Here is a 27,716-nt window from a genome sequence, read left to right as displayed (position 1 = left end):
ACTCACAGCCCTCTCGCAGGGTGTCTGAGGTTTCCCCCCCAGATTTAACAGTTTTCATATATTTTAGACACTGATGTGGTGCAGGGGCTAAGAAGCTTGAGCTACGAAGCAGACAGTTGCTACTCTGAATCTTGCCTCTTATAGAAACTCAGTGTGGACCTTCAGTAAACGTCAATCTCCCTCTACCTACATTGATCTCCCATCTGTAATATGGGGTCAATACTGGCCTTACCTTAGCAAGACTGTGAAAGCACTATGAATATTTGAAAAACAAGCATTATTATTAGCTATGAGTACTTTTATACCCTGACTGTTTATTTTGGGTGTGCCCAAACAATGCTACTAGAAACCTCGCAAAGGTTTGGCACTGCCTCATGAGTCATGACCATGCACTTCTCAGGAAAACAAGAGCAAGTTAACATGACAGCTCCTGAGTAAACAAGTGATTAAAAATGAACCTCTTGAATGGTTCAGGGTGAAGCTAGCAATGGTGATAGAATTGCACACTTAAGCTAAGTGAGAGGCCCAATCAATGATTCCTTCTGCTATTGGATATGTTAGTTTTCACCAACCTCGTCTTATCCAGATGTTTTGGACTACAACTCACATAGCTATATATCAACTGGAGAATGTGAAGCTGCCTTACAGTGGCAGAAGAATCATCCTAGGGAGAAAGTCCCACTGCAAAGTCTCTCCCAACCCTACCTGGAGATGCCAGAGGTTGAACTTGGGACCTTCTGCTTGCTCTACCAACGAGCTATGGCCCTTCTCCATTTGCTCTAACACCAGGCACCTTCCCAGGGGGTTACTGTCATGGTATCTTAAGTCCGTGGCCCATTGCATTAAGATAAATCCACAGAAGCCATCTCCCTTCTTCCTTCCCATTTCTTACCTGGGACAAGCGAACAAGCCTGCAGCTGCCTGATCACGTGACTAAGCTCCCCTTGAAGATTGGCTCCGCTGGAGTTCTTGAGAGCCTCCAGCATGTTCTCCACATCCACTGTGCCATCACCCTCAGGATCAAACTGAGCAAAAGCCTGAAGGGGAAGAAAAAGAAGATCAGCAGTTAGATGAGCAGAGAGGGGAGATCCCCCTTTTATCGTGCCCACTGTCAACGTTCTTTAACTATCTCAAATGGAAAAGGCAATTTTCTCCATTGGCACAAAGTTATAGCACACTGGGTATAACTTGATTTAGAAGGTAATCAATCACCTGTAGTGAATACTCATCTGATATTCTCTAGATGCAGCTGGCCTTTAGTGTGGTGACACTTTACCCTTTGAACTCCCTTCCGTTATATCTCAGGCACTTTCGTTATTGTCTTTTTGGCATCTAAACAGAGACCTTTAGCTCTGTTGGTATCTGTGGGATTGATTTTATGAATACAGTATTCAACTGTTTATATATATAATCGGGTTTTGAAGGGGGTGAACGCACGCACACGCACACAACTTGTTTTAACTTGCATTGCCTTTTTGACCATTGGCTATAGGAGCTGTAGCTGAGTCACAGAAACAGCAAGTAGTTCAGAGATGCCCTCCGAGACCATGGTTTCAGCAGAGATTTGAAATGATTCCCAAAACTAGTAAAAGAATCTCACTGGTTGTTCATCACAGTTATTGCTTTAACAAAATCTTAGACTGGACATGATGTTCTATTTTCTTGAGTCAGATGGATTGTCAGTACACTCCTGCAAACCTATTAAAAGTAGTAATAAACCAGTTTTCTCCCAAGCTGCTACTGCACCAAGGTCCTGCTTTGGGGTTTACTACAGGCATCTGGTTGGCTGCTCTGAGAACAGGATGCTGGACTGAATGAGCCACTGATCCAGCAGGCTATTTTTATGTCCTTAGAAAGGACATACTTTTTTAAGGTATCAATTTTAGCTTGTTCTACTTTAAGTTTCCCTCAAGATGTAACCCAGACTAGATTGCGAGCCCCTTTTAGGGAGTGTGATCGACACAACTGAAATTGTTGTAATGCAACACAGGATAGGGCCGTCTGTAAACATACCCGAAGTGTCTTATGTAAGCAACAAGGTTGTTTGCTTTCACCAACTAAAGCTAGTCTCCCTTCTGGTCCTTTAACTAATCCGTGATGGCCAAAGGTTAGATATACACATGGCATCAGCATAAGGGCTCAAGGCCTACTTGTTTGAGCCAAAACAGCCATTTGAAAAAAGGGCAAAATACTTTCTTTCCATGCCAGCCCATTTTGTACAACTGACTCTAACTTGTTCTACACACTGTTGCGTGTGTATCATTGCTGAACATGCTGCTTGTAAATGGATATGGATTATCCTCATTTCAAAGGTCAGCAGTGAAGATGCTTGTCACATGCTTAACCACAGCATGGGAGGACAGACTATGTGTTGGCAACCAGAGTGGTGTTTGGCTAAGTGACCTCCCAAGTAGCACCATTTAAACAAAGCTGGCCAGGTGATTTGTTTGCAGTGTACTACTGTCAACAAGTACATCCAATCCTAGTTTGCATGAAAAATTATTGTGATTTGTAGCTAGCTGTAACTGCAGAGACAGAGAAGTCAGTGCCATTTAGCTCTGGAAGCATGTATATTTACCTGCTCTGCAGTTGGGCTATAACCTTATCTGAACATGTACTCTCTGGGTGAAAGGCAGGGAACAGTTGCTAAGGGAAGTAAGTGTGTTCACCTGTCCCTTCAGTTCAGCCACAATCTCTCTTGATATAAATTTGCTGAGCTGAAGCCATGTGTGGGTGGATTTGCTGGCTGATTTCTGGGGTGCCAAAGACCTCAGAAGTGACAGGTGTTTTATTTTAACATGGTGAAGGCATCTTCCACTTACTGTCCTACATTGGTTGACAGTTCATTTCCATGCCCGATTCAAGGTGCTCACATCAACTGTTCTAAACCCTAAACAATTTAGGTCCCAAATTTCTGAAAGACCGCATCCTTCCTACAGACCTGTCAAGCTCAGTAGAAGGGTCCCCTTGGAAGTTCCACCACCCTCAGAAGGTTTTTTGAGGGGAGCGGTGGCCCAGGAGAGGCCATTCTCTGCTGGAAGGCCCTAAACTGTGCAATTCCTTCCGCACAGAACTGTGTCCAGCTTATTCAGTATACAGCTTTTGGTAAATGCTGAATACGCAGCTTTCCCCCCTGACCTTTGATACCTGAGATATGAGTTGCAGGACCCACCCTATTCCAGTGAATGTAGTCCGTTTTAACTGTTTTTAATTCTGAATTTTATGTAATAAAATGATAAATGATAAAAGTAGGTTAGATTGTAGTATTTGAATGCTCACCGTCGGTCTCAGATTGTGCCCCTATATAGCACAATCAGAAGTCAGGCAAAATTGTTATGGGCATGAGTGGTTGATTGGTAAAGGTGTTGTACGAGGTCGGGAAGACTTCCGCTGGTTGTTTGAATGGATAGAAAGCAAGGCTGTGCAAACCTTATGCTTTCATGTTGGTTAGGAGCTTACATCATGCCACCTTGGCAGCATTATGGGCTGAGCAAAGTCTGGCTGCTCAGCCTCACTCGCCTCAGAGCTCCTCAATGTGTCTATTGCCTGACAACACCATAACAAGGGGGGAAAAGCTCCCTGAATAAACCTCACACCAAATTATTTCTGATTATATGTACAAATCTTTTTGAGTACTCTTGTATATGTCTGTTTACACAAATCCCTTGAAAAAGCAACATCCATGTGCATGTGCTCTCCTCTACTGTCTCTGTGGGGTATGGGTTGATCCAGGGGGAGGGAGGCAAGAGGTGAGCAGAGGAGCTGGCAGCCATGGCATTTGATAAAAAATTCTAAATGTGCTCAGAGGCCTGAAAAACGTTGATGCCCGCTGTCAATACTATATTCATCTTAATACTGCATGGACCATATTAGGGGCTCTTACGTGGCAGAAAAGTTCCAAATAATTTTTTAGTAGGCAATAAATAAACAAGAGTTGGAAGAGGAAGAAGATGGGCTCAGGAGAGGTGTGCAGAACGAAAGGTCTGAGGGAAAAGGAAGAGAGATGTTTTCTCCACAGTGTCTGGGATGGTGGATCTGTGATGCCATGTGTGAACACCCCAAACTTCTCCACTGATCCTTGGAGTTGGCGAGTCAAGCCACCAACAATCACCCCACTCAGACTGTCAAATGACACACTCCAACTCATGGGAATGAACAAGTACCAGAGACTCAAAGTATACAGAATGCTGTATGGAGAATTCTTCAGAGCTGGAAGCATCCTGAGGGTCAACCTCTGAAGTGGTGCTCATCAACCACATAAAGGTTTACAGACTCAACTAAAGTAACGTGGGCTCCTGAGAAGTGAAGCTTTTTCTTCTTTAAAAAATAAATAAATCTCTGCATATATTACTTGTGCTCAAAATTTCAAATAAATATCTGAAATGCACGAGCAAATCATCTGGGACAAAAACAACAACAAGTGGAGCTTTGACCCAGGCTTACAAGTGGCAGAGCTTCAGAGCCCACACCCCCTTTTTCCATTCACTTAAGCAGGAGGAATCACAGTTCAAGGGCCCAGCCAGGCAAAAGCACTTCAGGAGGGTGCAGAGTAGGGGCAGTGAGGAGTGTGGCCTGTGTATGAGCTTGGCCCGCAGAGAGTTCTGAGGGTTGAATAGAGAGACCTGGAAGGCTGTTTGTGCTCCTCAAGAGCATATTTGCAAGTGAACAAGGAAGTGTTGCAAAAAGGCAGAGAGCTCTGTGCATTGCTAAAGCCTAAGGGCCAGCAAAATCAAACAGCTTCCCTGCCTGAGCATCAGGTCATGTTTCTTAACAGGGTGTTGTCCCCTGAACCTTTGCCCTGAAGTGTTCTCTTTCTCTTCATACTATCACGATTACATGTTACATAAAGGTGAAACTGTCCACACCCACTCTGAAGGCAATGCAGGAGTTTGCAGGCTCAAAGCAGGCATTTTTCAAACAGCACAAACTGCTTTTTGCATTTTCCACAACAACTGCTTGGATGTGTAGTAATTTTAAATCAATTCTCTTCCATTTTCTGCCTCATATAAAACACACTGAGGAAACAGATATTCCAAACTAAAATAACTCCTAGCATCACTTATGAAAAACAACCAGCATCTGTTCTCCCTTGTAGGCAAACATTGTCAAGAACCCTGTTAAAATGAAAGGAGAAGGATTATTTAATACTTCCCATAATTAACTGTTTGTGAAACCAATGTCCCCTTCTACAGGCATTACCCCACACAAAATTCAATCTGGGTTCTTATGCAATAATAATCTCAGTTTAGAAACTCCCCTAATTACCAGTATAACATACTGTAACTTCTAACTTCCTTTCATGAGCAGCAGCTTCTGCAAGAGATTGCAGGAGTTAAAAGCTCCAGCATATATGCTTCAAAACCACAGACACTGCTTTGGATTGGAAGAGGGCACTACATTCAACAGCATGGGAAAATATATCCTCTGGGTCATGCTTTCAACAGAACTGCAGGTTATTTATGGCCATGGGTCATATGGGGAAAAGGTTGCTTGGAAACACAACTTAGTACTGGACCAAAACGTGTAACGTCAGTATTGCAAGTCTCCAAAACACATTCAACCAGTGCACTACCCTTATCATTTTATTCCCTCCTCTCAACCCCATATTTATGCTAACCTACCACAGATTCAATTATGCTACTTCAATAATTTGAAGCATTTGTAAATTCTGGTTCTCATCTTGGTAACTTCTAAACCAGGTATAGACAAACTCGACCCTCCAGATGTTTTGGGACTACAACTCCCATCATCCCTAGCTAACAGGATCAGTGGTCAGGGATGATGGGAGTTGCAGTCTCAAAAAATATGGAGGGCCAAGTTTGCCTATGCCTGTTCTAAACCATCGCTGGGGAGCCTCAGAACTCCGGGCCAAATTCTCTGTGGTCCCTGCCAACAACAGCATTTTAAATCTGCTTCTATAGGCCACACAGAGCCACTGCTGCGGGAAGGAGACCCAGGTTCACACCTGTCCACCCTCAGCTCAGGGCTTACAAGTCATACTCTTACCCTAAGATGCATATCTGAAAATGCAGCAGCCCACCACAGAAAATGGTTGTTGAGTAGACAACACAGATAAAGTAATATAAAGCATTTCACCAAGCCACAGAACTATACAAAACTGTTAATAGAAATACTTCCATCTCAAATCCATTCCTGGGCAAGACTCAGTAAACACACAGGATCTCACTCCCAAGTTTCCATAGAGCTGAATCGCAAGGCTACAATCCTACAATGCTGTACGTTTCCTAAAAGGAAGCCCTGAAGTGAACACAATAGTGTTTGCTGTAGAGCCCACTCTGCAGGAGGTGGTTGCTGTCCTGCCTTGTGCATTTCCTAAAGGAGAAACCCTAAACTGAGCACATTGGAGCTTACAGGTGAATAAATACTTGACACAGGAGTGCATTGCAAGGCCGCAGCTGTTATCCCTGAGCACCCTTCCCTGGGGAGTTAAGGCCCCAGAAACACGGAGTAGTTCAGTTCCAAGTATACATGCAAATAAACAAATGGAACCCAGTCACAATATATTAAGAAGTAGAACACACGACGAGGGCGATTAGTGATAGCGGGTTGTTGTTTTTTTAAAAAAAAGTTTGTATCTTCAACTTTTCAAAGTTGCATTTTTTAAAACTTGAATTTTGAATTTGTTTGTGAACCTCTCTGAGCTGCTTTGGAGACCTTTTTGGGCAGAAAGATGGCACAAATATAAACTCTAACAGCACAGAGAGGTCTGCACTGCAAGCCTGCCATCCTACTTTGCATGCTTCCTAAGAGTAAACACAAGAACACTTACTTGGGAGTAAACACCACAGAAGAGCGCATTGCAAGGCTGCCCTCTCTACTTTGCATAAGAGGAAGCGCCAGAACCAAACACAGCAAGTATTACGTAAGCCTGCACTGCAAAGCTTCTGCCCTTGGGCGTCTTTGCCTAGGGCAGCCAACCCTACCAAGATTAGCCCTCCACCCTTCCGTTTGGGTGTATAGGCTATGCTGCTCAAACACACATATGTAGATGCAATCCCCTCAAACAGAGGAAGCGGCCATGTTGAATCAAACCACTGGCCCATTTGGCTCAGTATTTTCCACAATGATGAGAAATGGCTCTCCTGGATTTCAGACGGGGGGGGGGGTCTCTTTCCCAGCCCTATCTGGAGATTCCATTGGGGACTGAATTTAGGAACAGGTACTCTGCCACGGAAAGGTGATCCTTTGCTTAAAAGAAAACAAGATTCTAGTCCTCATTTTTCTGAACAAAGAGCTTGAAGAGGAATGTACGAAGCTGCCCTATATTGACAGTTGGTCCATCCAGCCCAGTATTCTGGACACTGACTAGCAGCTGCTCTCCAGCGTTTTAGGCAAAAGTCATTCTCCAGCTGTTATCTAGAGATGCCAGGGATTGAATCTTGGATCTTCTGCATGCAAAGCGGGTACTCTAACAGTGCTTCAGGTTTAAGTGCAGTTTGAACCAGGATCTGAGATAGCTAGATTCAGAAAAGTTTTCTCCTTAAACAGCCGAAGGGGATGTGTGACATGTCAAGAAGGAAATGCCTTACTTGTGAGTGGTGGTGATAAACATGACATCTGTATAGCACTATCAGGTTTAGGGATTCTAGTCCTCATTATTCTAAATAAAGGTCTAGCTTAAATAACAACATAACAAGCTGCCTTATACTGAGTCCATAGTGGTTCATCTAGCTTTGTATTCTCACAACCCCAGAGTCGTCTGCGACTGAACCTAACGGTCAGGGGTACCTTTACAACTATTTGTAGCGGCTCTCCAAGGTTTCAGGCAGGGAGCGTTTCCCCAGCCCTGCCAGGATATGCCAGAGACCAACCTGGGACCTCCTGCACGCAAACATAATGCTCCACCACTGCCCTGTGCACTTTGCCCTAAAAATAAAGCAAGACTCTAGTCCTCGTGATTTCAACATAGGCTGCTTCAAACAGGAACCTAGGAAGCTTCTTATACAGAGATAGACCTCCGGGGTCCAACTGGAGGAGGTCTCCCTCCCCCCCCCCCAAGCAGCCCTGCCTGGAGATGCCAAGGGCGGAAAGTGGAGCCTCCGAAGCACCTGCTCCACGCACTGAGCTGCCACCCCTTTCCCCATGGTGGGGGGGGGGCTCCCGCTCACCTCCTCGCTCCTGGCTCGCTCCTCGGCGGCGGCGGCGGCTTCCCCTCCACTCCCGCCTCCTCCCGTGGCGGCTGCCCCGGCGGCCCCCGCTGCTCCTCCTCCTCCTCCTCCTCCCGGCGTCGGCCCGGCGCGCGCCTCGAGGGCCTCGCAGAGCTGCTCGAGGCTGACGGCGTGCTCCCCGCGGCCCAGGCGCTCCTCCAGCCAGCGCACCAGGGCGGCGTGGTGGCGGGACAGCAGCGGTTCGGCCGAGGGAGCCTCGCGCAAGCGGGCCGCGGCCTCCTCCCTCAGGCGGGCCTGGCCGAGCAGCACCGACGCCGCCGGCAGCAGCGGGGACGGGGACGGCAGGGAGGCCGCCGACGGAGGTGCTGAGGGCCGGGCGGCGGCCGGTGAGGAAGAGGACGAGGAGGCCGCCGCCGTCTCCATGGCGCCCGGCGAGGAGGCCTCCCTGGCGGCGCTGCCGCTATTCCGGGCCCCTCCGGCGGCGGCGGCGCAGGGCGCCGTTTCCTCCTCCTCCTCCTCCTCGCCCTCGCTGTGGCTGCCCACGTTCCCCATGGAGCGCCCGAACCCGGCTTCCTTCTGACGGCCGCTCCTCCTTCAGCTCGTCCCTGCGGCTTCCCTCAGGACGCCGAACTTCCGCCAAGGCGGCGTCGCAAACGCCCGCTCGCCTAGCGGCCGTTTTGCGTCACCCGGCCGCAAAGCAGCGCCGAGGACACTAGCGCGCGTTCAGAAGGGCTCGATTTGCGGCAGCGTCGCCCAATAAGGAGATGGGTTGTCGGCTGTGCGGCAGCGTCGTGTACGCAGCCTTTCTAGGGAGGGGAAGGAACCGAAGCCTCTATGGTTCGGAATGTTGTGGCGCGGCCGCCAAGAATTACAGTAAATACAGAATGGGAACGGCCCCCTGGTGTCGCTTTACGGCAGTGTCGTAAACCCAGCCTCTGCTGTAATAGGCATATTTATTAAAAACATAGGAAGCAACCTTATACGTACCAAGTCAGAGAATTAGTCTATCTAGCTCAGTATTGTCTGCACCAGGTGGCCAGCCATTTTGGGTCTGAAGGCCACATTCCCTTAAGAGGGCCACATTCCATTCAGGCATAGCTGTCAACTTTTCCCTTTTCTTGCGAGGAATCCTATTCGGAATAAGGGAATTTCCCTTTAAAAAAGGGAAACGTTGACAGCTATGCATTCAGGGCGGAACCAAAAGCAAAAGTGGGAGAAGCATATGCAAATTTTGCATTTGTACAATAGGCTAGTTTCTACACACATGCCTCTTTGATTATTATTATTAATCGCATTTATAGCCCACCTTTTTCTCCAAGGTCAAGTTAACAGACATAGTTCTCCACCTCATTTTAGTCCCCACAACAACCCTGCGAGGAAGGTCAGACTGAGGGGCAGTGACTGGCTCCCAAGGTCACTCAGCCAGCTTATGGCCAAGTAATGGATTTGAACCCTGGTCTCTCCCAGGTTTTAGCCTGCCCCTCTTAACTGTTACACAAGGGTTCTGAAATCCTCTATCCAGCCAGGCAAACGATTCCGTGTCACATTTCAAGGACTCATTCCAGACAGGCAAAAGGACTCAAGAAGGGTGCAAAGCGCAACCCAAAGACTGCCAGAGTCAGAGAACAAGCAGGACCGAAGAGCAAGACCACGAGTGTTACTTATACAGTGGTGCCTCGCAAGACGAAATTAATTCGTTCCGCGAGTTTTTTCGTCTAGCAATTTTTTCGTCTTGCGAAGCACGGTGTCGGAAAAGTTTTGGAAAAGCTTCAAAAATCACCAAAAACCTCAAAAAAGGCTACCACACCGCGTTCTATGAGTTGCTCCTCGAAGTCAAGTCGCAACTGTATTAACGGTGTTAAGAAAAAGGAAACAAACTTGCAAGACGTTTTCGTCTTGCGAAGCAAGCCCATAGGGAAATTTGTCTTGCGAAGCAGCTCAAAAACCGCAAAACCCTTTCGTCTAGCGAGTTTTTCGTCTTGCGAGGCATTTGTCTTGCGGGGCACCACTGTATGGAGTATCTGGTAACGCCGCTGCCCATCCAAAAAGACTCCCAGAGTGGCTTACTACAGTCCGTTGAAAACCACACAGCCCCTGTCCGACAGGCTTACAATATAAAACAAAAGCCCACAAGAAAAACGGGGATGGAATAATAGGGTGGAAATCAAACTTAGCCAGCAGTTCTTAAAATGACCAGTTGACACAGTTCAGAGGTGCCTGGGGGACGTAGTCTTTTGGCAGAGCTGATGGCATGACCTCTGCCTCCCGTTGCTCCAGCACTAGAGCTCCCTTAGGCTTTGCTGCTCAAGCAGAATCCTAGGTGGCAGGAGAACCCTTTTTATCTCCCTCCCAGCCCAGGAGGAGCCAATGGCCAGCCTGGGAGAGCCAGCCAGCGGGGAAGGTTCTTCCCTGAGAAGCTGTAGTGACACTGCTGGCCACGTGGGGCAGTGGTCCGCCAGCTCCCGACGCTTTACTGAGAAGCTGCAATGATGCGCCTCACCGCTTTGGGCACTGCTCAGCCGTTCCCAAATCTTGTTTTATTTGACCATTTCTAACATTTTTCTCCTCGCATTTTCTAACCTCAGTAACGGACTGACCCAGGGGGTGGGGTGGGTCTTACAGGGCAGGTTTGCCAAAGCTGATCAAAGCTGTTGGTCATAGAAGGGACCCTTAGAGTCATCTAGTCCATCCCCCTGCTATGCAGGACTTTTGGCACACAGTTCCCCATCCAGTTTGAAACCATGCCAGACCCTGCTTAAGCTTTGCAAATGTACTAGCAATTTGACCACCAGGTCAATCTAACTGGGTTATAAACATGACTTTACTTAAATTGTTAAAGGATAAAAGAGTTTTGATCCATGTTTTTAAAAGCATTATATGTGGCTATATCATAAGCATAAATGTATCTAATAAACATTACCTTGCTAGGTTACCAAATACAGAAGTTGGCCCTACTGCTGCTTCTTATCAGGGATAAGGTAAAGGTAATGGGACCCCTGACCATTAGGTCCAGTCGTGTTCGACTCTGGGGTTGCAGCGCTCATCTCGATTTATTGGCCGATGGAGCCGGCGTACAGCTTCCGGGTCATGTGGCCAGCATGACTAAGCCGCTTCTAGTGAACCAGAGCAGTGCATGGAAATGCCGTTTACCTTTCCGCCGGAGCGGTACCTATTTATCTACTTGCACTTTGACATGCTTTCGAACTGCTAGGTTGGCAGGCGCAGGGACTGAGCGACGGGAGCTCACCCCGTCAGCGGGATTCGAACCACCAACCTTCTGATTGGCAAGTCCAAGGCTCTGTGATTTAACCGACCTACATTAAGGAGGAGGGGAAATCGCAGCAAGTGAACAGCGTGAAAAAACAACCAGCCATGAAATTGCACCCATGAAACGAATACTGCCTCTTCCCATATGAATCGACTTGGGGGGTTTCTAGCTGTAATGGTATAAAAGAATATGAAAAAAAATGGATTCTTAACAGGTAAATTTAGGTTACAATATATTAAGATTAAAGATCAGGATAAAATAAGGAGGGAAAGGAATTGCTGAACTAATAAATTGAACTGGAATACAAAAAGAGGAGGTATGAGGAGGTCCGGGAAACAAGTAAATGAAAGATAAGTGATGAAAAGATTGAATTGTTTTTAACTATTTTTATTTTGTATTTTTTCTTTTTCATTTTGTAACATTGTAAAAACCTTAATAAATATTTATATAAAAAAAAGAATCGACTTGGACCCAGCGATCATCTCCTGAGGCCTCCTTCATGTGCCTCCTCCATGAGAAGTCAGGAGGTTGGCAACACAAGAACAGGGCCTTTTCTGCTCTGGCTCCCCGTTTGTAGAACGCTCTCCCCAGGAAGGTTTGTCTTGCTGCTGGCAGCTTCATTCCATATCTTTAGACACCAGGCAAAAACATTCTTCTTCTCCAAGGCCTTTGGCTAATTAGAAAAATCTGCCTTGTGAGCTTTGGATGAAGGGCGGTACGCAAATTTAATCAATAATAATAAAATTCATAAATACAAGGTACATCGCAAATCAATAGATCGCTCAACCATTAAGCCCAGTGGGTGACTTTGGCTAAGTCAGGCTAAACTGTCATCCTAAACAACCTCACAGGGTTGTAGCGAGGATCAAATAGGAGGGAAAGTGTGGGGTATAATTCTAATAACAGATAAATAAATAAAATAGTAATACACCAACGACAGCTGGATCATCCCTCAAGGGTGAACAGGTAAGTGTTAAGCAGGCTCCTCAATGTCAGTTCTGTGGGTACCTGCCTGAGATTCATTGGAATCATACCCTGGCAGGGCAGATGCCTTCACACTAAAGGCTTAGCAGACATCCAATGAACCTTAGGAGCATACAATACAAATGAGAGTCCATCTCCTCCCAAGGATCAAAGCATCCAGACCAGTGTGTACAAGTTAGGACATTCTCAATGTTACCAATAGCAAGACCTTAAACTTGTCCTGTAACCCATATTACTGACTTAATTTACTCCCCACGGAATTCTGGGACCTGTAGTTCTGGGAGGGAGGGAAGGAAGGAGGCAAAAAAACCTTCAGAATTTTCAGTAGCCTTGCTGAACTGCAATTCCCAGAATCCTTTAGCAGGAAGCCTTTTTAAGCCGGCATAAAAACCCAAAACCGACAAGCCTGTTTAGTTGCAGGCTTGCCGCTGTGACAAATGGAAGTTAAAGCCAGTTAGTTTGGAGCGGGTGAGTAGAGGCTGTTGTAAACAAAATCTGCCTTTTTCCCCTTATGAGTTATCCAAGAACCCATATAGAGTCCTTACATAGGTTCCCTATTGGTAGGAGAAGATAACAGAGGCCAACCAGAGAATATTGAGAAGCAAAGCAGCTAGTAAGCCTGATCTTTATTAAAGCTGTTGCAACAGGGTACTCCCCTCACACGCAGGAGGACCCAGAACAAAGGTGTGCCTGCCCTTATACTGTATAGACATTTGAAATTCCCTGCCCTGGAGCTCAAGACCACCCCTCCATACATCATATCAACATCACAGAAGGGGTGTAACCCTGGTCCACCCCCCAGAAACATCATACCTACATCACAGAAAACGTGGTCTACAACAGAAATTTGAATGTTGTTGTTTTTCCTGTCTGCCAGTATTAAGTTGCGGGTGGACATAGCAGTCGACACAGAGATTTCTCCAAGTGGTTCTTTATAGTACGCTGGAACTGAACTGAACTGAACAGCTCAGCCGGCCTACTTTTATAGGCAGCCGTCTGTCAACATTGTAACAACAATACCCCAGAGTTTTCTGCCTAAATTAATTTATGTGGAGCTGAGTGAAAACTAAATACACAATCCCCCTAGTGGCCAGGGTGAGAACATCAACACATAACACCCGGGTTATCTGATAATGCCTTATCTGATTGCCTTTCCTGGTAGTCTGCCCATTCCTTTGAGATGGTGATTTCCCATTTCCTAAGACAAAGGGAAGGTTCCCTCACCCCCTTCCTCCTCGCAGAGAAAACATTTCGTCAGTTTGGGAGTCAAAATGGTTTCAGGACGGTCTTCCTGTGCTGCTCCAGACATGTGGTATATATATAAGACCTTAATGTTTTTATTACAAGGCTGCCCTAGAGGGATTTCAGAGCTGAATCCTTTGCTTCTGAGCTGCAAAACAGCAAGTCTGAGAAATACCGTATTTTTTGCTCTATGACTCACTTTTTCCCTCCTAAAAAGCAAGGGGAAATGTGTGTGCGTCTTATGGAGCGAATGCAGGCTGCACAGCTATCCCAGAAGCGAGAACAGCAAGAGGGATTGCTGCTTTCACTGTGCAGTGATCCCTCTTGCTCTTCTGGCTTCTGAGATTCAGAATATTTTTTTCTTGTTTTCCTCCTCCAAAAACTAGGTGCGTCTTGTGGTCTGGTGCGTCTTATAGAGTGAAAAATATGGTAATTAGCATTGCACAATCAGCATTCTGAAAGAGGCAGGCTTCTTTCCGGTGCCAAAGTTCACTATGTTACAGGAAAACGGGGACATTCCTTCTCTGTTAAACATTTAAAAGTGCTACAATAAATTACTTCACTGTTAAAACATTTAAAAACACACAAAGGCAGACCAGTGTCCCTAGGAACTTGCAGAAGTTGCAAGCTGTGCTCCGTGAAACCATGGCCACTCGTCGGTTTGAGGACAGGGCTCACGCTGCTATTTATCAAAAATACAGGTTTTCCCCGCAGGAGAACCTACAGGGCGTGATCTTCTCGTACCTGGAAGAAAAGGTAAGAACATAATAGTGTGTGTCAGTCTGAACTTATACCAGTTGATCAACTTATACCCGTAGATTCCATTTGTACAATTAGCATAATTTTATATAAAAGGAGAGCTCCATTATGAACTTTCTTGACTCTGATACTAGTCTTTATCCTGAAGATGTCCTGGAAGGCTTCCTGGCCCTCTTAATACTTTTGGAAAAAAATAGCATGGTCAATGACTCCTCCTGCGTCAGCTGCTAGACGAGGAGGCTGAGCAGCCTAAAACAAGGCCCTGCTGCGCCTCTGGTCCTTTCCAACTCTACAATTCTACAGTGTCACTTTGCTTCCCGAAGTAAATATTCTGTCTCTTTCATTTCTTGTAAACAACCAATCTTTCGTTATTCCTTTTCTGTGAAAACTTCTAGCATGCATAAGGCTAAGGGTAAACACATATTCATAACAAACAAACATTAGAACTCTAGCAAAAGGTCTTACACCTCTTGGTAGTGTGCCTAGGTAGTAACAAGGGGGTGGCAGTGATATAAGAAGAAAATGGAGTTGGCTTTTACAGGCCAACTCCCCATCAAAGGGACCCAGTATCCCTGATGTCCATTACGGGTCAGAGAAGAACAAGTGAAGCCAGGAACCAACTGAAAGAAGCAGTTTTCTCTTGAGACACAGTTACCATCACCCCACTGTGCAAGGAGGCGAAAGGCGACCCAGAACAAAGGTCCCTTGGGGGCTACCCAGCTGGTTCCTCCTGCCATTTTTCTGTGTCAACCTGGCCCATGACATCTTGGGTTAATTAACAGCTGGTTTCACTGTATTCAAGTGAAAACTGCTCATGTCTCGGACCTAGATGGGTATGGCCTTGGGTAAGTCAAGAGTGGGAAAGCCATGTCCCTCACGATGTTGTTCCTTTGACTACAGCTCCCATCTATGCTAACTATTGGCCATGCTGGCTGCGGAGGACGGGGGCTGTACACTCCCAACAACATTGGGGTGGGTGGGTGCAGGATCACAGGTTCCCTAAAAGGTAAAGGGACCCCTGACCATTAGGTCCAGTCATGGCCGACTCTGGGGTTGCGGCGCTCATCTTGCTTTATTGGCCGAGGGAGCCGGCGTACAGCTTCCGGGTCATGTGGCCAGCATGACTAAGCCGCTTCTGGCAAACCAGAGCAGCGCACGGAAATGCCGTTTACCTTCCCGCCATTGTGGTACCTATTTATCTACTTGCACTTTGAGGTGCTAGCCTTGTTGACAATGACCTGGCGATGCATTTCTGAGATGTGTCGCTATCTTTTCTCAGAGAGTGAGCCCCGGGCAGCTGGCAGTCGACGTGGGTTGTGGCTCGGGCCAAAGCACTCGGATGCTGGCAAAACATTTTGAGAAGGTGGTTGGGACAGACATCAGTGAAGCTCAGATCGAGGAGGCCAGGAGAGCTCCACAACCGCCCAATGTCTCTTATCTGTAAGTAGGAGCTGACCTCGCATGTGGATGGCCGAGAGAAAGCAGGCAGGAAGACGTTTTTCTCCCTCTCTCACCACACTAGAGCTCTTGAAGCTGAATGTTGGAAGATTCAGGACCGACAAAAGAAAACACTGCTTCATGCAGCCTATATTTAAAGTGTGGAACTCCCTCCCACATGAGGCAGAGATGGCCACCAACTTGGAAGACTAGAGAAATTAAGGAAGAGGCCTATCAGTGGCTACTAGCCACGATGCCTCTGCTGGACCTACAAGGTGGGCAGAGTGAAGGCCAGGGTGGCTGAGAGTTGTGAAGAGAGATCCCTCTCTCACTCCCAGAGCTACCACTCCATACCCTTCAAGTGTCCCTATTTCATTGGGACATTCACAGATTTACAGAAGGGAATGGCTTTCCTAGATCAATCCTTTTTCACAGGATACTCTGGGAATTGTGAGGGGAATAGGGGTCTCTCCTAACAACTCAGCACCCTCAACGAACTACAGCTCCCAGGATTCTTTGGGGGAAGCCATGACTGTTTAATGCGGTATTATCGCAAATGTATTTTTTTAAATTATTATTTTTTACATAAATTTTTATTGATTTTCCATTAAACACACCAACATACATACATATATTATACAAATGAGTCACATATTTATCTTAAGCTCCGCCGAGCCTTGGACTCCCCTCCATTCCTTCGGTAAGTATCATAAAATTTCTAGCATCTCGTATTTTGTGTATTTTACTTTGTCTACCATACGCTGTTAGAGTTATTTTAACCCTGCCAGCGTCTTTAAAGTTTTACAATTGTCTTTTATATACATCAAGTATTTACTCCAGTTTTCTTGAAACTTCTGTTCACCCTGGTCTCTTAATTTTCCTGATATTCTGGCCAGTTCTGTGTAATTAACCATTTTAACATGCCATTCCATTATAGTAGGTATTACATCCGTTTTCCAATTCTGGGCTAGCATAGTTCTTGCTGCCATCGTGGCATATAGAAAGATATTTTTATCTTTTTTTAAATTTCCTTTCCTATCAATCCTATCAATCCTTTCCTATCAATGGTTTTATCAGGGACTTCTGGCAACAGCCTTTTTGAGGTCTTAGATTGATATGGACCGGGGGGGGTTGCCTCCTTCCCCCCCCTTCCCTTCCAACGTCCGAGGCGATGACCTCGAGGGTGCCCACCGTACACTCACCCTCAGCCCCCCTCACCGTTGCATAAGCACCACACTTTTCCCAGACCCCCTTTTCTCTCTCTCTTCCACGAGCGAAATAAGCTCAAAGACGTGTATATATTCCCCTATCTCTTCCTATGCCTATTTGCGCTCCATACTTAGAACGAGTAGACCGGGTGTTCCTGTATCCCCGCTTATTCCTATGGCCGCGCTTTAGCCAATCACAGCCATGCATTCGTCCTGCAGAAGCTAGCTCAGGGAGCTACTGCACGCCTCAATTCATCCCTGACAAGCTGCTGACGGCCCCCCACTGCGAGAACAATGGATCCGAAACCAAAGACCTCGTAAAACTGTCAAAACCTTGTTACAATGTATCCATTCTGTTTCCGCTTGTCAAAATCTTGTTACAATGTATCCATTCTGTTTCTGCTTTACTCTATAGTACAGAATGGGTTAGAAATCATTGAAATCTTTAGAAATTGATATAAAATCAACCGTAACTCCGATTTCTTTGCTCTCGGTGTCATTCAACTCAGTTCCCCTTGGACTCCATGATGCTGTCCCTACTTCCATAATCCCCGAAGCGGCAGGTCACGTATGCAGGAACTTCTTAATCCTGTCAGATCGTTTCGCCAAACCTTTCCTCTAGGCAATGCTAGGTGACAGACGATGCATATCTCTGACCCATTGTCTTGCCACCACCGGTGCTCAATAAATGTGTATCTATGTATATTTCTCGCTCTGCTTATTTCCCCCCTCCCTCGTCTCAAATGTTAATGAATGTAATCCCACCTTTCCTTAATCTATTCGTGACGTGTGAAATATATTCATGATGTAATTCACGAAACCCGACCTTCCCATAATGTATTCATGACGTTTCCTGCACTGTATTCTGGGTTATGGAGGGAACTTTTAAAAGTCTATGTCACCCCATTCTCTGGGTTCAATGCCATTTTGAACCTGTTGCACAATAAACTCGGATCTTCGTATTTTGCTCCTGTGTCCGGCTGAGCTCCTTTCTTCTCCGCAAGGACCCGCGGACTCTGTCCGACGAGCTGGGTGGCAGTGCAATCACGCACCCAGATTTTACCGTAACATAGATATATGGTAATGTTCATAAGCATACCAACCAAGCACGTACATAGATCAGCACAGGAAGTCCGACCTGGAACCATTTTGATTCCTAAACTGAGCAAACGTTTTCTCTGCAAGGTCAAAGTGGGAAACCTCCCATTGTCTCTTTCCTCACAAATCATGTCTTACGGGCACATTTAAGATATGAATATGGTGTGAGCCCGTGAGATGGCCCAGGAACTAAGTATTTATCATTACAAAAGACTAGCCAGGCTCCCCAGGAAATCCAATCAAGTAACCTGCCAGACAGGAGATAAACAACGACAGGAGAAAAACAACATTCAAAATTTCTGTTTTAGACCGCCTTTTTGGTGATGTAGGTATGATGTATCTGAGGGGTGGTCTTAGGTTGCACCCCTTCTGTGATGTATGTATGATGTTTCTGGGGGTGGTCTTGATCTACAGGGTGGCAATTTCAAAAGTCACTATAAGGCCTTGCGCACCATTTTTCTGGGTCGTCCTCCATCCTCCTGCATGTGAGGGGAGCACCCAGTTGCAACAGATCAATAAAGATCAGGCTTACTAGCTGCTTTGCTTCTCAATATTCTCTGGTTGGCCTCTGTTATCTTCTCCTGCCAACAGGGAACCTGTGTAAGGACTCTATATGGGCTCTTGGATACCCCATAAGGGGAGAGGGCAATTTTTGTTTACAACACATCTAGGTTTTGTTTGCGGGTTTCCCATTGGGGCATCTGGCTGGCCACTGTGAGAACAGGATGCTTAGCCAGATGGGCCTTGGGCCTGATCCAGCAGGCTTCGAACAACCACCTTGCCATCTCCTCCCACAGGGTGTGCCCTGCCGAAGACCTCCCTTTCGAAGACGGCTCTGTGGACCTGGTCACGGCTTTTGCGGCCGTCCACTGGTTTGACGGGCCTCGCTTTCTGAGGGAAGTGGACCGAGTTCTCAAGCCGTCAGGCTGTGTGGTCTTCAGCTCCTACAACCGGCACATGCAGTTGTGTTACAAAGATTGTACAGACAAGTTAACGGAGATCTTCAGAGAGGTCAGTCCATCGCACAGGCCTCGGACCTGAGGTCCACCTTCAGACCAAACATTTCAGGGCCATCCCTGCCAGTTTTTAGCCCCAAATGTCTATGGGGTTGTTGTTGTTTTTAAGTGTCTTTCCTGTAGAAGGACAGCAGAGTCCTTCAGTCTATGTTAATTGAGCAAACCTACAAGTCCTGGGTGCATTTTAATCCCTCCTTCAAAACACTGGCACTATGGAAAAGAATATCATTTCAGGGCCCAGGCGAGGACATGAAGGGGATAAGAAAAATCATCCCACCCTCTGAAATGTTTGCCGTGAGAAGCTCTTATGGTCAGCTTGCTTTACATTTTTTGGAGAAGTTTTAAGACCTTCCTATGCAGAAAGATTTGTGACTGTGTGGCGATTTTCTGTTAGCTTATTGCAGTAATATTTATAAAGCCAGTTTCTACAAAGCACCATGACTTTCAACACTTTTACCAACCCCCGCTCAGTAATTAAAATAGTCCATATATATATATATATATATATATATATATATATATATATACACACACACACACACACACACACACACACACACACACACACCAAATAAAACAAAAGAGCTCCAAGTGGTTTACAAGGCAGTCTAAAATATTACAGTCAAACCTTGGCTGTCGACCATAATCCGTTCCAGAAGACCATTCGACTTCTGAACATTCAACAACCGAAAACAAAGCGGAAGCCTCAGTATAACAGGGAAACTCAAAACAGAAGCTGCGTAGCATGTTCGGCTTCTGAAAATCGTTCAAAAACCAGAGCAGTTACTTCCTGGTTTTCGGTGTTTGGGTGCCAAAACGTTCCAAAACGGAGGCATTCGGGAACCGAGGTCTGACTATAATTTGAAATACCAATTTAAAAAACATATAATTTGAAATACCAATTTAAAAAACATTTAAAAAATAAATAAAACTGACCATTTCAAACACTTATAGCTACTAAAACCTAGGTAGGCATGCGGGACTGAAAACGCTTTTAGCCAGATATGTCAATGGGCAGGCAGTTCCAAAGTGCTGCCACAATAAAAGATTGATTTCTTGTAAGTGCTGAATGAATGTTACGTGACACTTGTGAAAGTGTCAGTTTCACAGATCCCAGCCATCAAATGGGCACATACTGAGTGACAGTCTTGAAATACGTTATTCTATAGGCTGCCACACCTCACACATTTCCCTCAATGCTTTTAGTCTTTCCATATAGAGAGTATCTGCATGTTGACCATTTTTCTACTCCGGATTTCTGCACCTTTAACAGCTCAGCATCCTCTTTTATGCAGCATGCTCTGAACAGCGAGATTTTGCAAGCATAAAAAAAATGACTGTGGCTTCCCACCCCCCCGCCCCTTCTCTCTCTCTCTCTCTCTCTCTCTCTCTCTCTCTTCCAGATCCAAGACCAGCTTCTCACCCTTAAAAATGCAAAGATCAAATCACTTGAGGATGATTACCAAGAAATCTTTGATTCTTTGCCCTTTCAGGAGAAGAAGAGGTGAGTGGATCAGGCCCTTTTGTACAATGCGGTGCATGGACCCAGCCATGCCAATCTCTTCAATCTCCTGCTAAAAACATTTCTGTTCCACCAAGCTTATGTAAACTATTAAGAATGCATCCACAGTTGTTAAATGATATGATACCTGTTTTTAACTTTTTTTTTTACCAACTTACTGAATTTGTAAGTTGTATGGTTTTGTTACTGTAAACGACTTTGATATATTTTTATGACACAGCAATGTACAAATATTTTTGTAACTAAACAAATACAAATTGGGAAGTCCGGAACAATGCTGTCAAAGTCACTAAGTTGAACAGCCACACTCTCCTGAGCAAACATACATATGATTGACACCACTTCTGTAATCAAAAGATTTCTGTACTCTCAACTCATCCCCACACTTCTCCTAAAGCTTTCTGTTTCTTTCCAGGATGACGGATATTTTCGATAAAATTCCCCTGAGCATTGCTGATGTAATAGGATATATCCAGTCACTCTCGCCGTACCAACATTATCTGAAAGCCCAGCCTGAGGAGGCAAAATCACTTCTCCAAAACACAGAGCGAAGGTGACAAAATCTGTTTGCTGGAGTAAGCCACATGTGGAAGGGTCAAGGAACCATGGTTAAGTCCACTAGGAGAGTTGTGTTGAAGTCTTTAGCCTGTGATATTGCATGTCTTTTAATAGATGGCATGCAGTAGAATTTACCGGTAACTGTTCTCAGTACAAGATGCCAGCAAAGCAGAAGGTCTTGGATTTCCATATTTTTTCCTGCAATGAAAATTCAGCTCCAATATGCATGTTGTAATTTTTAATTCAAAAAATTCCCATGTAGAATAACAAAATTGTAGAGTTCGAAGGGACCCCCCTTCCCCCAATTAGCCCAGGGATGGAAGGAAGAGATAACCACGACCAGAAAAGAATGGCAAACCAAGTTGGTGACAAAATTAACTGGGAAGATCAGAAATCAAGAAGACAAGAACTTTAAGAAAGAACGGGGAAAGTTTATAATTTATCTACGAGACTACTGTAAGCAAGTTAAAACATTAGCAGGATTTTAATCACAATTGTAAAGTAACAGCAAGTATGGATAATTTAGAAGGATAAAAATCTGGATTAGTATTGATATGCAGTTGTAAATATCATTAGGACCCATGGAAGGGATGGGTGGGGGAAGTCAGGAGATTCAGAGTAATCTCAATATTTGGGTTTTTTTGTTACGTGTTTATACTTTTTAAAAATCAAATTAAAAATTATTTTTAAAAGGAAGGGACCCCTAAGGGCCATCTAGTCCAAACCCCTGCAATGCAGGAATCTCCGCTAACACACGTGAGTGGCAAAGTCAGGAGTGTTGCCAGATGCCAGCTATTCATTAAATCTGTGCATAAGCCATGCTTCAAACCTTATGCCAGCTTTATGTCCTCAGTCCCATTTCCCCACACCCGCCGTTTGCCGCATTTTATTGTACCAGTTTGTCGAAGAGGCAGCCTCCCAAATTCTTCTAAGTATCTCGCCATTATGCGCCTGGCTGCCGTCAAAAGACAACTGTGAAAAGATGGAGCGGGGCTAGGTCTACATTTCGAGGTGTTTCATCCAGTAATTGTTTTCATTTCAATGAATCCCAGAACTGAACCCTGGTTTCTCCTCTCTTGCTTTCCTTCCCCTAGGTTTCTGGAGACGATGGGCGTTTCTTCTCGGGATACACAGCTGGAGTTACGCACGAAGCACATTTGCATCTTGGGCTGCAAGAGCTCCTGAGAGGAATGTCAGTCTGAATGCACTAATGGACTCCAGCTCTATCAGTCATGAAGACAGCAGGTTGTGATTCCAGGGTTCCATTGATTTCAAGGAGAGTGGGAGCGAGATGCTATCAAAGGGCCAGGAGCCTTCTGAAGCCACCACTTCCTTGCAGCAGTGATTGGTCTGTCTCCTTGGACCTTGTTCCAAAAGCTCTCTGCAAACGATCCGTTTAGCCCACTGATAAGAGCTGGCAAGCTGTTGGGTGAGATGGAAGAAAAAAGGGTGTCAGGGAGACTTCCCCTGCCAGCCACGTGTTGAAGCAGAAAACGAGAGCTGGGTGTCGGAACAGCATTAGAACTCAGTCCTGACTTCAAATCCCGATTCATCTATTGAAGGTCACTGGGTGGCTACCTCTGAAACTGGAGGTCGGTGTCACCTTTTACCTGCTCCTCTCATGTAGAATCATGTGCATTGAAGTTTATCATGTTAAGAATCTTTTCCTTTGGTATCATAATAAAACAGAACTGAGTTTAATAGTGAATTCATTGTTTTTGTTTGTTGTTCATTTATGGCTGATAAGATGAAAATGAAATCAGCTTAAAACCATGGCCATAAGACAATTAAAAAAAATTAAAATCCACAATGAATCTTGAATTTCTCTTGCTGCATTTATTTGTCTATGTTATCTGCTCTCCATTTGAAAAATGCAACCTCTCTACTGCTTGTGTTATGTTTCATAAACTTGATCATGTTTTGTTGTGTTTGTCATTTTGATCTTACATTCGTACAAAACCTTAAAAATCCATTCCAGCTTAAAACCTAAATACCAAACGCCCAATGCAAGAATATACATGACACTATGAATAGCGTTGCTATGTCTTTACTCATAGTACAGTAATCTCTGTTCCTGTACTCTCAAAGTCAGCTTAGTAGTACGTACTTGTCTCTTTCCCAGGCTTACTCGGTGACTGTAAACCCCGCCCTGAGTTAGCCCTCTATTGCTTTGTACACGCAGTAAGATTTAGAAACTTACCTCCCCACACACACAGTGCCTCCCGTTACTCTAGCACTAGAGCAGTGTTTCCCAACCTTTTTTGGGCAAAGTCACACTTGTTTGATGAAAAAAATCTCGAGGCACACCACCATTACAGCCCCGTGACGTCGGCGCACAGCGTCACGCCGGGAGGGACGCACAAAAGTGTAAGTTTCAATTTTTTCCCTCCCCTCCTGTGTAAAGGGGAATGCACTCTGCTAAGTAAAGGCACTTGCCACAGCAGCGTCAACGTCACAGCAACCACCGGCACCCAAGAGAGAAGGGGTCTCAGCAGCCCTTTTGCCAGGAAGAGGAGCAAGAACGAGAGGAGGAGGAGGAAGAGGAAGAGAGTCCCCCCCAAAAAAACATTCTCCTTTTGATCTTCCTTATTTGCAATTCCTCATTGCAAAACAGCGGTTGATATACAGCTGATTTTTTTGTTATTACAATCCCCACCCCCTCACCTAGAAAAACACCACCTGCCAATTTTATTATTATCATTATTATTATTATCATTATTATTATTATTCCCCGCCACTCTGGGAGGCTGAAGCCCTTTAAGGCTTCCTTCTGTCCACTCTCTGTGAATTACCTGCCCGGAACGGGTTTCTGGGGGGGGGGCGCTGCTGCCGGTGTCCTCCCCGTCGAGTCTCGCCTTGCCCGGCGCGTGGCGGCCGCCCTTTCCCACACTCTGCCGGCTGCGCTGCCAAGCCCCGCGGCTCGGCCTGTCAGCGTTACCGGGCTCGGCGGGCGGTAATTCCCGAAGAAAGCCGGCGGCGCTTGAAGAGCTGGCAAGCCCCCATTTGCATGTCTGTTTTCCGCAGCCCTTGGAGAGGATTAAGTTCCCTCCCCCTTGCCGGGGAACCTCCAAGCTTTGGGGGTGGGGGGGAGGAGGCAGCAAAGCGAGGCAGGAAGGAGAGCGCGGCTTGGCTGGGTGAGGTTTGGCAGGTGCAGGTAATGAGAGCCGCGAGGCGGGCGCTGCGGACGGAGGTGCTGCCCGCCGAGCTCGCAGGCAGCCAGGCAGGCAGACGGCGAGAGCCCCACGCTGGGCAGCTTCTCCTCGCCGCCGCCGCCCCGCCTCTCGCCACCCGACTCGCCCGCCTCCCTCCAGGCAACATCTCGCGGCACACCAGGCAACATCTCGTGGCACACTAGTGTGCCGCGGATCAGTGGTTGGGAAACACTGCACTAGAGCTCCCTTAGGCTTTGCTGCTCAAGCAGAATCCTAGGTGGCAGGAGAGCCCTTTTTATCTCCCTCCCAGCCCAGGAGGAGCCAATGGCCAGCCTGGGAGAGCCAGCCAGCGGGGAAGGTTCTTCCCTGAGAAGCTGTAGTGACACTGCTGGCCACGTGGGGCAGTGGTCCGCCAGCTCCCGACGCTTTACTGAGAAGCTGCAATGATGCGCCTCACTGCTTGGGGCACTGCTCAGCCGTTCCCGAATCTTGTTTTATTTGACCATTTCTAACATTTTTCTCCTCGCATTTTCTAACCTCAGTAACGGACTGACCCAGGGGGTGGGGGTGTTACAGGGCAGGTTTGCCAAAGCTGATCAAAGCTATTGGTCATAGAAGGCGCCCTAAGAGTCATCTAGTCCATTCCCCTGCTATGCAGGACTTTTGTCACACAGTTCCCCATCCAGTTTGAAACCATGCCAGACCCTGCTTAAGCTTTGCAAATGTACTAGCAATTTGACCACCAGGTCAATCTAACTGGGTTATAAACATGACTTTACTTAAATTGTTAAAGGATAAAAGAGTTTTGATCCATGTTTTTAAAAGCGTTGTTGTTGTTTAGTCGTTTAGTCGTGTCCGACTCTTCGTGACCCCATGGACCAGAGCACGCCAGGCACTCCTGTCTTCCACTGCCTCCCGCAGTTTGGTCAAACTCATGCTGGTAGCTTCGAGAACACTGTCCAACCATCTCGTCCTCCGTCGTCCCCGTCTCTCTGTGCCCTCCATTTTTCCCAACATCAGGGTCTTTTCCAGGGAGTCTTCTCTTCTCATGAGGTGGCCAAAGTATTGGAGCCTCAGCTTCAGGATCTGTCCTTCCAGTGAGCACTCAGGGCTGATTTCCTTAAGAATGGAGAGGTTTGAGCTTCTTGCAGTCCATGAGACTCTCAAGAGTCTCCTCCAGCACCATAATTCAAAAGCATCAATTCTTCGGTGATCAGCCTTCTTTACGGTCCAGCTCTCACTTCCATACATCTACTGGGAAAACCATAGCTTTAACTATATGGACCTTTGTTGGCAAGGTAGTGTATCTGCTTTTTAGGATGCTGTCTAGTTAAAAGCATTATATATGGCTATATCACAAGCATAAATGTATCTATTAAACATTATCTTGCTAGGTAACCAAATATAGAAGTTGGCACTACTCCTTCTTCTTATCAGGGATACAAACTTATTAAAACCTTGTATTTTTAATTATGAATTAGGAAGGATCATTAGGCGCGAGTGATCATGCTCTTCTGAAGTTTACTATACAGCGGAAAGGAGCAGCCAAGCATACTAGGACTCAATTTTTTGACTTTAAGAAAGCCGACTTCATAAAACTTAGGGAAGTGCTGGGTGAGATCCCATGGACAGTAATACTAAAAGGAAAGGGAGTTCATGATGGCTGGGAGTTTGTTAAGAGGGAGATACTAAAAGCACAATGTCAGGCAATACCAATGAGACGGAAACATGGAAGGTGCCTAAAGAAGCCAGGGTGGCTATCTAAAGAACTTCTAACTGAGTTAAGATTAAAAAAGGATGTGTACAAAAAATGGAAAAGGGGGGAAACCACCAAAGAGGAATTCAAACAAATAGCCAGCACGTGTAGACACAAAGTCAGAAAAGCTAAAGCACAGAATGAACTCAGGCTTGCTAGAGAGGTTAAAAGCAACAAAAAAGGCTTCTATGGGTATGTTCGTAGCAAAAGGAAGAACAAAGAAACAGTGGGGTCACTCAGAGGAGAAGATGGTGAAATGCAAACAGGGGACACAGAAAGGGCTGAACTCCTCAATGCCTTCTTTGCCTCAGTCTTCTCCGATAAGGAAAACAATGCCCGACCTGAAGAATTTGGAGCAAATGATTCAGCAAAGGAAACACAGCCCAGAATAACTAAGGAGATAGTACAAGAATACTTGGCCAGTTTAGATGTATTCAAGTCTCCAGGGCCAGATGAACTGCATCCAAGAGTATTAAAAGAACTGGCAGATGTGATCTCAGAACCACTGGCAGTCATCTTTGAGAATTCCTGGAGAACAGGCGAAGTCCCGGCAGACTGGAGGAGGGCAAATGTTGTCCCTATTTTCAAAAAGGGGAAAAGAGAGGACCCAAATAATTACCGCCCAGTCAGTCTGACATCAATACCAGGGAAGATTCTGGAGCAGATCATTAAGCAAACAGTCTGTGAGCACCTAGAAAGGAATGCTGTGATCACCAATAGTCAGCATGGATTTCTGAAAAATAAGTCATGTCAGACTAACCTGATCTCGTTTTTTGACAGAATTACAAGCCTGGTAGATGAAGGGAACGCAGTGGATGTAGCCTACCTTGATTTCAGCAAGGCATTTGACAAGGTGCCCCATGATATTCTTGTAAAGAAGCTGGTAAAATGCGGTCTTGACTATGCTACCACTCAGTGGATTTGTAACTGGCTGACTGACCGAACCCAAAGAGTGCTCATCAATGGTTCCTCTTCATCCTGGAGAAGAGTGACTAGTGGGGTGCCACAGGGTTCTGTCTTGGGCCCGGTCTTATTCAACATCTTTATCAACGACTTGGATGATGGACTCAAGGGCATCCTGATCAAATTTGCAGATGACACCAAACTGGGAGGGGTGGCTAACACCCCAGAGGACAGGATCACACTTCAAAACGACCTTGACAGATTAGAGAACTGGGCCAAAACAAACAAGATGAACTTTAACAGGGAGAAATGTAAAGTATTGCACTTGGGCAAAAAAAATGAGAGGCACAAATATAAGATGGGTGACACCTGGCTTGAGAGCAGTACATGTGAAAAGGATCTAGGAGTCTTGGTTGACCACAAACTTGACATGAGCCAACAGTGTGACGCGGCAGCTAAAAAAGCCAATGCAATTCTGGGCTGCATCAATAGGAGTATAGCATCTAGATCAAGGGAAGTAATAGTGCCACTGTATTCTGCTCTGGTCAGACCTCACCTGGAGTACTGTGTCCAGTTCTGGGCACCACAATTCAAGAAGGACACTGACAAGCTGGAACGTGTCCAGAGGAGGGCAACCAAAATGGTCAAAGGCCTGGAAACGATGCCTTATGAGGAACGGCTAAG

General features: G+C 45.9%; 2 protein-coding genes across 4 annotated transcripts in view; one reads left to right on the top strand and one right to left on the bottom strand.

Moving 5' to 3' along the window:
• The window catches only part of ZZEF1 (zinc finger ZZ-type and EF-hand domain containing 1), a 71,553-nt gene extending 62,777 nt beyond the window's left edge, over positions 1-8,776 (bottom strand). Inside the window, exons 1-2 of one of the 2 annotated variants that reach the window (XM_081172816.1) lie at positions 8,130-8,776; positions 893-1,037 (exon numbers count right to left, since the gene is read on the bottom strand). In XM_081172816.1, the coding sequence (XP_081028942.1) occupies positions 893-1,037; positions 8,130-8,681 (697 nt within the window). In that variant the 5' untranslated portion in view covers positions 8,682-8,776. The remainder of the gene's footprint in view (positions 1-892; positions 1,038-8,129) is intronic. The other variant, XM_081172817.1, reaches the window with a different exon arrangement.
• A 5,306-nt stretch (positions 8,777-14,082) lies between these two features.
• LOC308574849 (putative methyltransferase) overlaps positions 14,083-27,716 on the top strand; it is a 30,764-nt gene continuing 17,130 nt past the window's right edge. Inside the window, exons 1-6 of one of the 2 annotated variants that reach the window (XR_014002591.1) lie at positions 14,083-14,379; positions 15,662-15,822; positions 18,923-19,136; positions 20,545-20,645; positions 21,079-21,216; positions 22,316-22,670. Coding sequence is in view for 1 of the 2 variants with exons in the window: in XM_081173179.1 (XP_081029305.1) it covers positions 14,269-14,379; positions 15,662-15,822; positions 18,923-19,136; positions 20,545-20,645; positions 21,079-21,216; positions 22,316-22,406 (816 nt within the window). In the remaining variant the exon portion in view is untranslated. Of the gene's footprint in view, positions 14,380-15,661; positions 15,823-18,922; positions 19,137-20,544; positions 20,646-21,078; positions 21,217-22,315; positions 22,930-27,716 lie in introns of those variants that run through there. The other variant, XM_081173179.1, reaches the window with a different exon arrangement.

The sequence above is a fragment of the Podarcis bocagei genome, assembly GCF_964188305.1.
Source record: "Podarcis bocagei genome assembly, chromosome: 15".
Taxonomy (NCBI): domain Eukaryota; kingdom Metazoa; phylum Chordata; class Lepidosauria; order Squamata; family Lacertidae; genus Podarcis; species Podarcis bocagei.
The sequence above is the reverse complement of the archived record's forward strand: the minus strand, read 5'-3'. Positions and strand labels throughout refer to the sequence as shown.